The 15,375-nt window shown below is 36.2% G+C and overlaps 1 protein-coding gene across 1 annotated transcript in view; it reads left to right on the top strand.

The window, feature by feature from the left end:
- The window catches only part of FRK (fyn related Src family tyrosine kinase), a 119,814-nt gene that overhangs the window by 81,370 nt on the left and 23,069 nt on the right, over window positions 1-15,375 (top strand). Inside the window, exon 3 of the mRNA XM_027848626.1 lies at window positions 14,346-14,509. Coding sequence (XP_027704427.1) covers window positions 14,346-14,509 — 164 coding nt within the window. The remainder of the gene's footprint in view (window positions 1-14,345; window positions 14,510-15,375) is intronic.

Below are 15,375 nucleotides of genomic sequence, written 5' to 3'. Positions count from 1 at the left end.
CTCTAGTGTTTTTGTCAAGAAAACCCCAAATGGGGTCACGAAGAGTCAGACACAACTGAAAAGAGTGAACAACAAAAATACTGGATTATACTTTGGAACTTCTTCAGCACTTTCAATAACTCCAACTCTTCCTTGTCACCAAAATTCATCTTTTTAAACATTTTTTGTATTCTTTAGTGATGTCATGTAGCTATAAGTCATGAATCTTTATAATCTCAAAAGAACAAAACAAAACATTGCACCTGGCCCAAAGGGCAATAGAAAGATGTATGGCAAATATGTATATGTGCTGTGGCATAGTGCAAATGATGTCTTTTGCACTAGAAGCATTAAAAAAGATGCCATTAGGCATTTGTGTGACAAAAAAAGGAAGTGGGACAATTGTATAGTAATAAGAGATAAAACATAGATAGCTTCAAGTTTTATGATTCTGTGAACAAAACATTAAAAACTCAGTATTAGAACTTCAGTGCATTGGGTAGATTGTCTATGGAAGCTAATAGAGAAATATAGAGTGGTTGAAAGGCAACAGTCCAAATAGATGGAGGGCTGACTATGGAGTAAAGAACTGATTTTCAGCCCTGCCACACGTACTAATTATGTGTCCGTGCTCAAGACCTTTATGCTTTTGGTGCCCTGGGCAACTCTCTAAGATTGCAATATTACAGATGATATAAGTTGGAAAAAGAAATCACAAATTCAGACAAAAAATAGCATTTAAAAAGGAATGGAGAAGTTGCGATCTTCACTGTTGGAGAAAGTGACTTCAGTAATGAAATCATGGGTTCGTGGATCATAGAAATCATACATCTAAGGGGCAGCTAGATGGCGCAGTGGGTAGAGCACTGGCGCTGGAGTCAGGACGACCTGAGTTCAAATCTGACCTCAGACACATAAAATTTACTAGCTGTGTGACCCTGGGCAAGTCACTTAACTCCAATGGCCTCACAAAAAAAAAAAAAGAAGAAGAAATCATACATCTAGAGCTAGATGAGGTGTCAGGGTCTATCTAGTCTTCTCCTTTCATTTTGCAAATGAGGAAATTGAGGCCCATAAAAGTTAAATGATTTTCTCATGGTTGTATATCTAGCAAGTGTATGACTCGAATCCATCTTCCAAACTCCAAGTCAAGCTTTCTAACCGCTATATCATGCCACATCAAAACAAGTAGAACATCATATGTTCATAGATTTAGAACTGGAAGGGACTTCAGACACAATTTAGCTCACCCTCTTCTTTTTTTCAGATGAGGAAAATGAGGTCCACCAAAGATTTGCCCTATGTCAGGCAAAGACAGTAGTTAAGTGGCAGAGCTAGGATTTGAACTCAGATCCTTTAACTCAAAATCCTGTCCTTTTTTCTTCCATTGTATCATAATCTCTCTTACTTCTAATGCCTTCCCTCTGTTAATTATTTCCTATTTATCCTAGTTTGTTTGTACACATTTGCTTATTTTCTCCCCCATTAGATTGTGATCTCCTTGAGGGCAGGAGCTGTCTTTTGCTTCATTTTGTATCCTTAGTGCTTAGCACAGTACCTGGCACAAAATAAATGTTTGATTGACTGATCTTTTATATTTCAATTGGTATATAGTAAATCATAGGATTATTATTTTTTCTAGTTTGCATCCTGTGAATTTTTTTGACTGATTTGGTAAAGAAGTTGTTAATTTTTGTGGTAGGGATAGGGCCTGAGTCACAGAGCTGTTTCAGTTTTCTTTTTCAAGAGAGAAATAAAAATCATTTTGTTCACTCTACCACCTCCATATTTGAATGAAAAACAATGATAATAGACCAAGCATTAAAGTAAATACAATATGCTAGATTGTTATAAAAACATTTAAAAAAAAGTCTTGCTGTCATGGTTCTATTTTTAGAAATATTTGCTAGGGATTGAGTGAAGTTAAGCAATTGCCCTAGTTTTGCCATCCTTTATTTACATACAGTGCACTAGTTAATGCCCCTGAATGGAAGCAGGAGATAAGCATTCTACTTTTAGTGACTCACCTATCATTGACTTTCTATGCAATCTTCCATAAGTCCAATAAGATGTCTCTATCTTAGTGTTTCCATCCTTGAAACAGTTACCGTCTTTGCAACTATGTAATGTAGGGTAAGAAAATTCAAGTTCCTATACAAAATAAAATCTGACTCTCGTAAACTAGGGGAAAACAGGGGAATAAAGAGAGAAGAGCAAAAATAAAAGAAAGCGAGGGGAAAGGAAGTTCAGAGATTAGAGCAGTATATAAAAGTAAGAGGGATGAGACTGAGGCAGGGTGGGACGAGTTGGGATATATGATGAATAAGAAGGTAAAATTGAATAGCTTCCAAATTAGGGGGGAAAAAAAGGTGATTTTCCTGAGGCTTCTCATGGTTTATCTCTTGATTTCCAATTGGACTAGAATAACAAATAACACAACATTTGTATCTCAGGCATCTTGTACCTAAAAATAAATTGCTTAAACAATTTTTAAGTTGTTGTTAATGAGAATAACAAAATATTGGAGGACGTGCTGAACTACTCAACTTGACTGATTCACTTTTGATATTGGAAACAGATTTAGAGTTTCCCTCAAAATGCTGAACGTAACACAACGACCCTTCAATGTGGGATTTGAAAACATGAGTCAATCCTCTTCTTGTTACTTCTATTTTTTCATAAATCATCAGAAAACTTTGATCTTTTAAAGCTTAGATCCATTTCAATCAAACCAAGGCTCCCTCTTGTGGTTTTTCTGGGGAAATTGTATGCCATTCCTCCAAGTAAGTTTTACTTTTTGTTCTCTGGAACCCTTTACATTCTCAAAAATTATTGAGAACTCCTAAGAGCTTTGTTTATGTGAGTTATATAGATAATGGTGTGCTGATAAATATTTAACAACAAGCTTTCCGGAAAGAATAATGTACGCATGCCACACTTTTAAATTTAATTTGTATTATTAACATTTTCTCTATAGTTTTCTCAAGTCTAGGCAGTAAACAAAATAAGATATTGAGCCCTGGTTTATAGCTTTGCTGATTTCTGAACTATAAATGCTCCTACTGAAGATTTAATAATAGGCTCTTGAGGGTTCTCTGAGCCAGGTCAAGATGGCTCTAGCACACCCCTGGTTATATCTATTGATTTTTATGCATTAGAAATGAAAATTGATACAGTATAAAAATGTTTATTTATTAATTTAAAACAGTGAGTTGCTTAAATAATGTTAAGATAAATAACATATTTTATTAAAATAACTACATTTCACAAAACAAAAAAGAGGGAAAAGAATGGCATTTTAGGTATTTTTTGCTAATCTTTTTAATATCTGGCTAATAGGAAGATGGCTAGATTCTCACATCTGCTTCTACATTAAATCTGTTGCAATCTGTTGTTTTAATTGAAACAAATGCAGAAAATCTGACCTTACACAGATACGTAGTTGGAAAAGGAAGGAGTATTTTAAGAGGCAAATAACATCTTAGTATTATCATGAAAAGTTTTAAATTTTTGCATCCTTTAGGTGGGTCTGGGGATCCCTGGGGGTTCTGGGACCACACTTTGTGAATTACTTTCCCATAGAAATTATGACTCAATGATTTGCATTTGGGAAGGAGTTATCCAATTCAAGCTAAATTTAAGATTTTATGTGAAAAAAAAATGGTGGGGCCTGGGCTGAGGCTGTACAGAAATATTTACACAAGAATCATACAGGATGAGTATATTAGAATGGTTTTTTCTGTAGTCTTGGAGGGAGTGACCATGCTGATTAGACTGAAGATTGAGTGAAGGAAAAAAAAAAGAATCTCTAATGACTAGGCAAAAGTTACTTAATGCTTCAAATCAGGACATACCCACGATGTGTCTACAAAGTTCCTGTAAATGGGCAACTTGTTTACAAAAATTAATATCAGGACTTCCTAAAAGGTTCAATTTTCCTGATACTTTAAGAATCCAGAATAATGAATAATCACTGACATATTTACATAGCACTTTGCATACATTATCTCATTTGTTCTTCATAACAACCTGTGAGATAGGTATGATAATTTCCATTTTACATATGAGGAAACTGAAGTTCAGAGAACTTAAACGACTTTCACCTAATTATATAGCTAGTATGTATCAGAGGCAGAATTAAAATCCAGATTTTCCCAACTTCAAGAAATTGTCTTTCAATAAGATGATTTCCTTTGTCATTATCATGCTGCAAATAATGTATATTTATGATATACATAATGAATTAAGTAAATTTCAATTTGATAAATTAGTAATGATAATTTTTTAAAGGCATTAAAATAATGCATGTATCCCATTAGTTACTATGTAACTCTGTCAACATTCCTTCCATCAAACATTTCTTCCTAATGCATTTGAAAAGAAATGTACTATATATTATGTTAGTAGAGATTTTGGCATAGACAGCAGGATCTGAGAAATACTTCTGTTGTCTTAAAAACTTACCCATGGCAGGTACTGGACTTATTTTTCTATTTGTTTCAGTAGGGCAGGAGTTCTTTCTAAATCTCTCAATGCAGTAGCTAGAACTGTACAGCATGCAAATAGGTGTTTTAAAAGTGCTTTGGGGAAGGAAGATATGGATGAGGAAGAAGAATAGAAGAAAAAGAAGACAGAAAAAGAGAGAAGGAAGAATTGTGATTTGTTTTTCTGAATTAGATAAGTAACAAGTGACATTTACTGATCATTTGTGTGGTATGTGTAGCACCACACAAAACTCTATGGGGATACGCACAAGAAATGAAAGATACGGGTCATTCCCAAAGAACAGATACAAAAATTATGATAAAGATGTAAGAATGTATATGATAAAATATAAAACAAGTATAGATACTTATATTTGAGAATCATTTTGCTATTTGGAAGAGAGTAATTATGTGAGTAGAAAATATTTAAAAAGATGATTCTTCATTATCTGGATTGGAAGATTTGAATGGGGTAGAAACTGGAAATTCAAAGAAATTTTGAAGCAAATATTTTGTACTAAAAAAGCCTTAATTGAAGAGGTCAAGATAAAGGACACTCAATTTTCTTCATGTAGTCCTGGATTTGGAAGGGAACACACAGACCATACTTGAATAGGAATCCTCTCTAGAACATCCATAAGTGGCTTCTGAATGAAGAGCTCTAGTGATGGGGAAACTACTGGTTTTTCAGGTAGCCCCTTTCCCTTTAGTTAGGAATTTTGTCCTTACCACAAACTTATAACTATTTTTCTTCAACTTTTATTCCTAGTTCTCCCCCCTGGAGCAAAACTAAACACATCTAATCCCTTTTCCATATGATAACACCTTAAATTCTGCTATTATATCTTCCCCTTCCCCAAGGCAGCTAGGGTGGTATAGTGAAGAGGGTACTAGATCTGGGGTCAGGAAGACCTGAATTCAAATCCAGTTTCAGGCACTAGCTATTTGGTCTGGACACATCACTTATGTTTGCAGCAGTTTTTTCAACTGTAAAATGAGGATCCTAATAATACCTACCTCCCAGGGTCATTGTGAGGATTAAATAAAATATCTGTAAAGTGCTTTGCACAGTGCCTGGTACATAGTAGGAGCTTAATAAATAGTTCTTCCCTCCCCTAAGTCTTTTATTCTTAGGTCAAACATCCTCAATTTCACCAACCCATCCAATAATGGCAATTGAATGCTGAAAGGCAGGATTGTATTTTTTTTTTTTTGAGAGGTGAACTCCAAACTCAGAAACCTGGGTTCAAGTCTTGTCTCTGATGTATTCTGATTTTGTGAATTTGGGTAAGTCACTTAATCTTTCAATGTCCAGGCAGCTTTCTAAGACTGAAAGTTTATGAAAAGGTGCTGACTTACATTGATAAACAAAGTTTCTTTCCCTTGGAATTCCTTACAGCAGTGAAATCATAGATTTGGCCTCTATTCCATATCCTTTTATGGCAGCATGTGCTATCCTCATCTATTTTTTCCCTTATGGATACACTCTAGTTAATCAATGTGTTTCCTAAAATGAAATGTCCAGAACTGAATACAATATTCCAGATGTTGTTTTATGAGGGTAGAAAACCTGAATTAGATCTTCTCATCAGCCTTGAAAATTTGATCAAAGGACATCTAAGTAAGTACCTGAGGTTTAAATAGAGTATTAAATGGGAGCCAGAAGATCTTAGTTTTGTTCCTTTCTCCTCACTGTATTTTATGAGATAGTATTAGTTCTGTCTATTTGTTAAGTAGAAAGGGGAAGAATGGAAAGGGGAAAGTGGATAGGTTTAGTGGAACCAATTATAAAGAGTACCTAACAAAATCATCAAAAGCCTATTAGATGACTTTACTCATTTCCCAGTAATACTTTTCACCTACTGTGCACATTTACGTGTGGCTACGTCTATACAATGTAAGACCATCTGCAAGAAACACAGTTTGAAGGGACCTTAAAGATCATTCCGGCCAATCACTTGCTCGAGGAGGAAACCTTTCTATATAAAATCTCAGATGACCACCCAATCTTTAGTTAAATGCTCTGATGGAGGGGGATTCACTAACTGTTAGGGAAATTCTATTCCACCTTTTCAAACTTTTTTTTTAAGTCAACAAGTCAAGAAACATTTATTAAGCACCTACTATATATTGTGCTAGGGGAAGCTAAGTGGCACAGTAGGCGGAATGCTGGGCCTAGAGTCAGGAAGTCCCTTCTTCCTGAGTTAAAGTCTGGCTTCAGATACTTACTAGGTGTGTGACCCTGGACAAGTCACTTAAACCTGTTGGCCTCAGTTTCCTCATCTGGAAAATGAGCTGGAGTATCTTTGCCAAGAAAACCCCCAAACGGATCATGAAGAGTCAGATATGACTGAAAAACAACTAAACAATGACTAACAGCAATGTATTGTGCTAAGCCTGGGGACATGTAGAGAAAGGCAAAAAACAATCTCTGCCTTTAAGGAGCTCACAGTCTAATGGGGGAGGTGATATGTAAACAACTAGGTACAAACAAGATAGATACAATATAAATTGGAGATAATCTTAGAGAGAGCATAATGAGATTAAGGAGGACTGCAAAAGGCTTCTTGTAGAAGGTGGGACTTTAGCTGAGATTTGAAGGAAGCCAGGAAAGCCATGAGGGAGAGATGAGGGGAGAGCTCAAATCTGTTTTTTTTTTTTTGTAATTTTCATCCATGTGTCATAGATTCTAATGTCTAAAGCAGTGGTTCTCAAACTTTTTGTTCTCAAGACATTTTTGTAATCTTAAAAATGATTGAGGACTTCCTTAAAGAATTTTTGTTTATGTGGGTTATATCTATATTTAGCACATAGGAATTTGAATTATATTGTTATGAAAATAGTTTTGACCTTGTGGACACCCTGAAAGGGTTTTGGGGACTCACAGACGTCCTTATACAACACTTTGTGAAACATTAGCCTACAGCAATATAGTTTATTCCCTTTCTTCTGTGGCAGCCCTTTAGATATTTAAAGGCAGCTGTCATGTTTCCCCTAATAAGCTAATTACCTTCAAACCTTGCTGTTACTGCACCATTCATTATTTGCTATCAAGCAAAATTCAATATGATGTGACTATGTCTTGGATTTGATCCCAGAGAGTTTTTGTTGCTGTAGTACCAATAAAGCTCACCTTTAATGGAAAGTTACATGTAAGGTGAGATGGCATGGAATCTGTGAAAGTCTATTAGTGTAACCATCTGTGGATTTCATAGTACTGAAGCTCCAGTGTCCTCCCTATAATAGTCTGATAATTTAGGTGGGACAGGAGCTTTATGGAGAGTTAATAATCAGATAGATAAGTGAGTTTGCCAATTGCAGGAGGGAGGCCTGTCACACAGAAACATGAATCACTTCTTAGCTTCAGATTTGTGATAGTGATCAAGTCATGGTATTGTTATTGTACAAATCACTGAGAATGCTGCTATGCAAAGGCTCCCCCATTATCATCGCATCTATTGATGAGGCTGATTTGGCAAACCCTGTACCATACGGTTTCAGTGGGAAATCTACAACACTGTATGAATGATAACACTCAAAATATCCCTGTGAGGTGAGGGTGATATTCATTATTTTCATTTTCCAGGTAAGGAAACTGAGATGAAATTCCCTGCCTAGGGTCAAAGAACAAATCACTGGCAGAATAAGATTCGGACATGAATTCTTGATTTTCATTCCTGTGCTCAGTCAACTAAGTCACTGTTTTATACTGTGTGAAAATAGATTATTCTCAGGCACTAACAATGACGCTAGAGCAATCAGTTGAAAAATGAAAATTTGGTAAGTTATAACAGTAGTCCTTCATCTAGAGCTTTCCTCATAATAAACTTTTAAGATAGGTAATCCAACTATTATTATACTTATTTTACATATAAAGAAACTGAGACTCAGAGATGTTCATAGGATCATAGATTTCTCACTGGAACAAGCCATTTAGTTCAACTTTCTCATTTTACAGATGAGGAAGCTGATGTCTAGAGGGTTTGTAATTTGCCCAGAGTCACATATTGATTGGCAGGACTTGGATTGGAAATCAAGAACTCTGATTCCAAGTCCAGTATTCTTACCATTGTACCCCACTGCAAGTTATTTGTAGATAAACAACTAGTAAGTTGCAGAAGTCTCCATCTCAAATCCAGGTTTTCCATTTCTTAGATTAGGCTTCTTTACCCATCTTCCCAGTTATATGATTTTTACTGATGGCACCAACATTTTCACGGGCACATGGGTCAGAAATCTTGGAACCTTCTTCGACTCTTCCCTCCCTCTTCTTTCCTCTTCCCCCAACCCCACCCCCTGTATCCAATTATTTGCTAACATGTTCATTTTGCTTCTTCAGTATCTCCTGTATCCATTCCTGTCATTTCACTCACACTGCTGTCACCCCAGTTCACCTTCTCAACACCTCTTGTCTGGGTTATTGTCATGGCCTTCTTACTCATCCTTTTGCTTCTAGGGTCTCCTTTTTATAGTTACCAAAGTCATCTTCACAAGGCACAGATCTGACCTTATAACTCCTTTATTCAAAACCCTTCAGCAGCTCTCCACAATTGCTTCTACTTTTTCAATCTCATTTCACATTGTTCTCTTTCATACACTCTATGTTCTAGCCAACATGGACTACTAACTGTTCCCCAAACTTGATGTGGTGTTTCCTATCTCTCTTCATTTGAACAAGCTCCCTTTGTATCAGTAATGCCCTCAATTTTCATCTCTGCCTTCCAGAATCTATTCTCTCTCTCTCTCTGTCTCTCTGTCTCTGTCTCTCTCTTTTTCTCCTCTTCCATTAAGCTTTTTCTGTTCCCTCTAGCTGAGTGTTCTTTCCCTTCAAAATTTCCTAAACATTTTGCCCAGATCTCTCCTTTGGCCCCACCCAATATATTCCACCTTGTATTATACTTATCGGTTTTTGTCTGTATATTCTAACTTTCACCCACCCTTAGTGGAATCTAAGTTCTTTGAGGTCTTGGATTATGTAATTTTTTTTGACCTTAGAATCTTCCCCAGTATTTTGCACAATTTCTTCCTCATAAAAGAGAGTTTTAATGAGAGTTTGCCAAACGAACCAATCAATACAGTATCTTCGTCAGTCATGTGTTTTATATTAATCATGTCAACCAGTTGGGCTGATATTTTTCACTAAATTGACTTATTGTTTTGGTATCATGAAGACATAACCCAATAATTTGTTTTTACCATGTATATCAATTTTTTGCATTTTTGTCCTTGAGACATATGGCTTCCTAGCACCCTAACACTCTGTTTTTTCAACCATCAATATTGTGGTAAACACAGTTTATCACAGAAACACCATCTGAGGTTATGTCTACATGATGCTACAACAATGAGTTGAATAACAACAGCAGTCCTTCATATGGTGCTTTCCTTACAACAAATTTATAAGGAGGGTGATCCAAATATTAATATATTAATTTTTCATATGAGGAAACTTAAGATCAAAAAAGGGTCTAGTATCATAGATTTCAACATAGAGTAAATTTGTTAATTATTTGGACTATAATTTACTGAACTGATTTTTTGCTTTTAAATATGCTGACATAACAATAAGAATTTACTGAGTGTTTACTATGTGCAAGGCACTATGCTAAGCACTGGAAATATAAATATAAATAAAAAGAAAGACAGCCCTTGTCCTTAAAGAGCTTACATTCTAATGTTGTTGTTCATTCATTTATCGGTCATGTCTATCTTGTTGTGACCCCATTTGGAGTTTTCTCGGCTAAGATCCTAGAGTGGTTTGGCATTTCCTTCTCCAGCTCATTTGACAGATGAGGAAACTGAGGCAAATAGGGTTAAGTGACTTGCCCTGGATCACATAGCTAGTAAGTATCTGAGGCCAGATTTGAACTCAGGAAGAGCAGTCTTCCTGACTCCAGGCCTGCCACCTAGCTTCCCTACAGCCTAATAAGAGAAAACAATATATAAAGATGTTGAAAAGGAGAGGGAAAGAAGGTACTCAGCATGGGAGCACAATGGAGAAGTCTTAAAGAGCGTAGCTTGATGGAAAATGAAAAGATGGCTGGTCTGGTTGCCTTCCTCAAAAAGTGGTTCTATGAAAAGCCATCCAAACAGAGGGAGAGGCTCCAGACACATAAGGTACTTCAGAGATGTGGATTCTAAGGTTGAAGTGATCTTCCAGGATGAAGAGGTTTCTGGGACAGTGTAAGGAAGTTTAAGCAGTGAAACCCAATAATTTGTTTTAATGATGTGTACGTGTTTACATACATATATACCTATCACAGTATATGTTTTGTTCATTTATCTTTGTCCTTGACAAGTTTGGCATGTGCCAGGAGAGACCTGTTCTCCTGAATATACCAACAACTTAATAGAAATGAATTTAGGTCAGTCTAGTATGAATGAAATAACAATACATCAGAACTATATAAATACGACTCTTTATTAGCAATGTCAATTCATTCAGCTTGTGGAAAAAAACACAACTCTTTTCTTAGGCTTTTGTCTAGTATGATGGTTTTATGCAGGCCTGGCTTCCCTCACACCTTTTGTATGTGGTATGTCCTGATTTTTCAACCATTGTTTTGGTAGATTCATCACTTGACAAGGGGAAATATATTTCCTTTGATCAAGAAGCATAAATGAGAAGTCTGGATCAAAGCTCAGAATTCATGGCCTAGGAGTTCAATCCATTCAGCTACGTTGCTGCCTTGAATTGATGGATAGCTTGTTCAATTATTCTTTAGAGTTAGCATTTTAAAAAATCTGATTATCTCAAAGTACTTAACCAATATGAATTCACAGCAGTCCCTAGCAACCTGAAAAGAACAGAGCAAACATTATTATCCTTTGACAACTGGAAAAGAATGGATAGGCTTGCTGTTGTAATAAAGATCTGAATAAAGAAGAGAGGGTTTCTTTTCCTCTGGCACCTGCTTTACACTCCTGACTTCACTCTTAATGAGTACCTCCTTGCTGGATGTGGTGTACATTCACCAATAAAAATTTCAGAATACAAAGCATCATGTGTGCTACAGGTATTATTACTGAGGCATTTGACAGATATTAAAAATGCCTTCATCATGTGCATAAGGCTATTGCATTTTCCCATAGTTTCTGCTAAATTCTCTCTGTCTCTTTCTTCACTCTCTCTGTCTCTCTTTTTATTATAGTCAAAGCTTGGTCTTATTTGGATTGACTGTTTTAATGATACATATATAAATGCCCATGATGCCAGTTACAAATGAAAGAGTCAATGCTGTACTAGGTCTAATAAATCAAGAAATAAGAAATGGTCCTTTATGAGAGACCATCCTATAACAGTATTTATATCTTGGGACTAATTTTTTGCCTTTCACATAAGCTAAGGGCAGTTCCAAGAGAAGCCTGTTAGTCCTGAAAGTATTATAATGAACTACCAATTATTTGCCTTTGGAGCAATGATTTTAGAAGCTGATATTTCATCTTAAACTCCTGTTGTTGGGGAATGGCTTCTGCCCTTTGTAGACAGGCTCAGGGAAAGTTTCTGAGATATGGAATTTAAAATCAAGTCAGAATTGAAGTGATGGAAGAAAAAACAAGCAACATTTATCAGAGTGATGTGATCATTATATAGAGTGATGAGTTTTTTTTTGGGAGGGGAAGGGTGACCACAGCACCTAACAAAGATTATATTCTAAGACATGCAGGGGATCTGATCTGGACTGGTAGAGGAAATATCCACAACAATGAATTTAATCAAATGAAATTCAACAAAAAAAAGTGTGAGGTCCTACACCCACTTGTGTCTGAAAAATTGTCTTCATAAATATAGGATGGGAGAGGTTCATGTGAAAAAGACCTAAGGATTTTAGTGGGCTGCAATGCCAAGCTGAATCCAAAGTGTGCTATTAAGCCTTCTCTGCAAAGCTAATATAATATGGAATATAAACTCCTTGAAGGCAAGGACTATTTCACTTTTGTCTTTGTACCCCTAGGATCTAGCACAAAGCCTGGCATGTAGGAGGCATTTAATAAATTGGTATTGTTTGACTGTTGATCTTGACTGTTTTAATAGAATTACAGTCTCCAGAACATGGTGACTGATAGTCTTGATATAATATGAGCTGGTAAGATGTCATCTGGAGCATGGGGTTTATTTCTGGATTCCACGTCTTAGGAAAGACATTGATATAAAAGGGGTACACCCAAAGGAATGTGACCAGGATAGTGAATGATCTGAAAAACCATGCCTTATAAAAATCATCTGATGGAAATAGAGAAGATTAATGGGGACATTGCTTGAAGAATCTATAAATATTTGACTAGTTGTCATGAAGAAAGACCATTATATTTGTTTTTGACCCTTGACAACAAGGGATGGAAAATTCAGAGAGAAAAATTTTTGGTGTGAATTAAAGAGAAACTTCCTAATGTCTAGAGCTATCCAGAAGTAGAATGGTCTATCTCAGAAAGGAAGTAGTTCTCCTCCCCTGGGGGTCTTCAAGTGGAGTTTGAATGACCCTTTTGGGGCTATAATTCGAATTAGATTAAATGACCTCTGAGGTCATTTCAAATTCTGAGATTGTGTGAAATTGCAGGTCCATGAAGCAAATGAAATATATTGCAAACTGAGAGGTTCAGGACACATTTAACCACAAAATTTTAGAGCTGGAAGGGATTTCAGAATTCCTTAATCTAAACTTTTCAGTTTATACATAAGGATGATAATGATGGCTAAAATTTGCATACGATACTTTAAGGTTTTCAAAGTGCTTTGAATGCATTTTCACATTTGATGCTCACAACAGCCCATTTTTTGGGGATATATGTAGATATAGATATAGATATAGATATAGTTACTGTAGGTGTTATATTTCCCATTTTACAGAAAAGGAAACTTAGGCTGAAAAAGATAAGTGACTCCCAAAATCATGTGACCAGTTTAATGGAAGAGTCAATACTAGAATCAAAATTCCTTATTTCCAGTCCAGGGTTCTTTCCTCTATGCTACAGGAATTGCATCCTATTTGGAAAGTACAGATGTGCCTTCAAATCCTGGGTTTTAGACCTATACTTTTATACTTGTCCCTATACTAGATAAGCAAGCAGGACTAGAGTACAATATTGATTTGCTATAACTAAATCAATCATAGTGAGCTACATTTCTCATTAGGAAGCCTAGATTAGGGTAGGACCCTTATGTGACCTCTTCACTTTAAATGTATGTCTTGATTATTGTTCAGTCATTTTTTTTTCAGTTGTGTCCAGACTCCACACTATTTGGGATTTTCTTGGCAAAGGTACTGGAAGAGTTTGCTATTTCCTTCTCCAGATCATTTTCCAAATGAGGAAACTGAAGTAAACAGGGTTAAGTGACTTGTCCAGGGTCACATAGCTAGTAAGTGTTTGAGGCAAGATTTGAACTTAGATTTTCCTAACTCCAGGCCTGGTGCTCTATCCACTGAGTCACCTAGCTGTCCCATATATACCTTGATAATCAATGATTTATAGACATTAGGTTTTTCCTAGTCTCTTAATCAAGTGATCTTAGGTTCAAATCATCTTAGGTCTGGTATCTCATACAGGTGTAATTTTGGGTCAGAAGCAGAACAGTTTCATGTATAGCGTTTGATGGAGTATTAAGTCTGAAGTCAGAAAATGCTGGGTTCAAGTCCTGCTTCTGAAACTTATTAGCTCCGTGATCCTGGACAATTTACTTACCCTCTTGATGCTGCAGCAACTCTCTAGGCTCTATCTACTAGGTCATGGAAAAGTGCTTCCACATCTTGCTGGTGGAAGGAGTTCTTAGAGCTAAGAAAATCACCCATCTTTTTGATGAACTTACTTCTCTAACCTTCCTTCTACATCTGTTATTCTGTTTATTAATGACACTTCTTGGTGGTGGTGGTGGTGGTGTTACAGTTTTAGATGACAAAATTGTGAAGCACTATCGAGTGAGAAGGCTTGATGAAGGAGGCTTCTTCGTTACTCGGAGAAGAACTTTTGATACCTTGAATGCTTTTGTGGACTACTACACCAAGACAAGCGATGGCCTCTGTGTCAAACTTGGAAAACCATGTCTAAAGGTACAGTCAATGAATCAGTATTTAATAGTGTTCGATTACTGTTTTAGTGACTCCCCACCCCCCTTCAGAAGTGACTGTTCATCGTAAGATGGGTCAAATCAAAAGAAGTACCATCTGACAATTTATGGCAGACATCAAAGATGACACTGGTTTGGTCCTTTGAACTAAGGCATTGATAAAGTGCCATCCATGAAGGGTCTGAAGAAGACCAGAGTTTCAGATTGCAATTTATCATGAGTCTGTATACCAGAATATTAAACAGGTAGACACTCTATAAGTTTCCCTGAATTTTTACAGGCACCATTTTACTGTTTTTGTTTGAAAGTGTTTGAAATTCTTTCTCTTTTTTCCATTTGATTGGAGAGGGGAGTGATATTTAGAAGTATCTGAATACTTCTGCTATTATTCTGTTGTTCATATAATGTTTCCTTTATAAAATATTTGAAATGATGGAGGATTTTTATATATGAGGTTAGATCCATTTCACTATATTATAAGGTAGTTCACTATATTTCTGATGGGTTAAATGAGCCCTTCAGTTTACAAAGATTGGGAAATGAAGTAGCATTATAGGTAGCTCTTCTTACCCAACTGTGGGCACTTATTGGGGTGGGAAATTGATCAACTTGAGACCTAGAAAAGACTTTGGAAACACTGCTGCATCAGCATTCTAAGTAGTGTAAGTTGCAGACACTTAATGAATTAATTGTTGAATTGAATTGAACTTCAAGCCTCTTCACTTATCTTTTCAGATTTCTTTGCTCTCCTTCCTTAACTCAGATACCTAACCACCTTGACTACCTTTAACACTCAGCTCAAATCCATCTTCTGTAGGCTCAGTTTTGGCCCTGCCCACCTAAGTCACT

The sequence above is a fragment of the Vombatus ursinus genome, unplaced genomic scaffold, assembly GCF_900497805.2.
Source record: "Vombatus ursinus unplaced genomic scaffold, bare-nosed wombat genome assembly UNPS02006779.1, whole genome shotgun sequence".
Classification (NCBI taxonomy): Eukaryota; Metazoa; Chordata; class Mammalia; order Diprotodontia; family Vombatidae; genus Vombatus; species Vombatus ursinus.
This window is presented reverse-complemented; position numbering and strand designations above follow the sequence as displayed.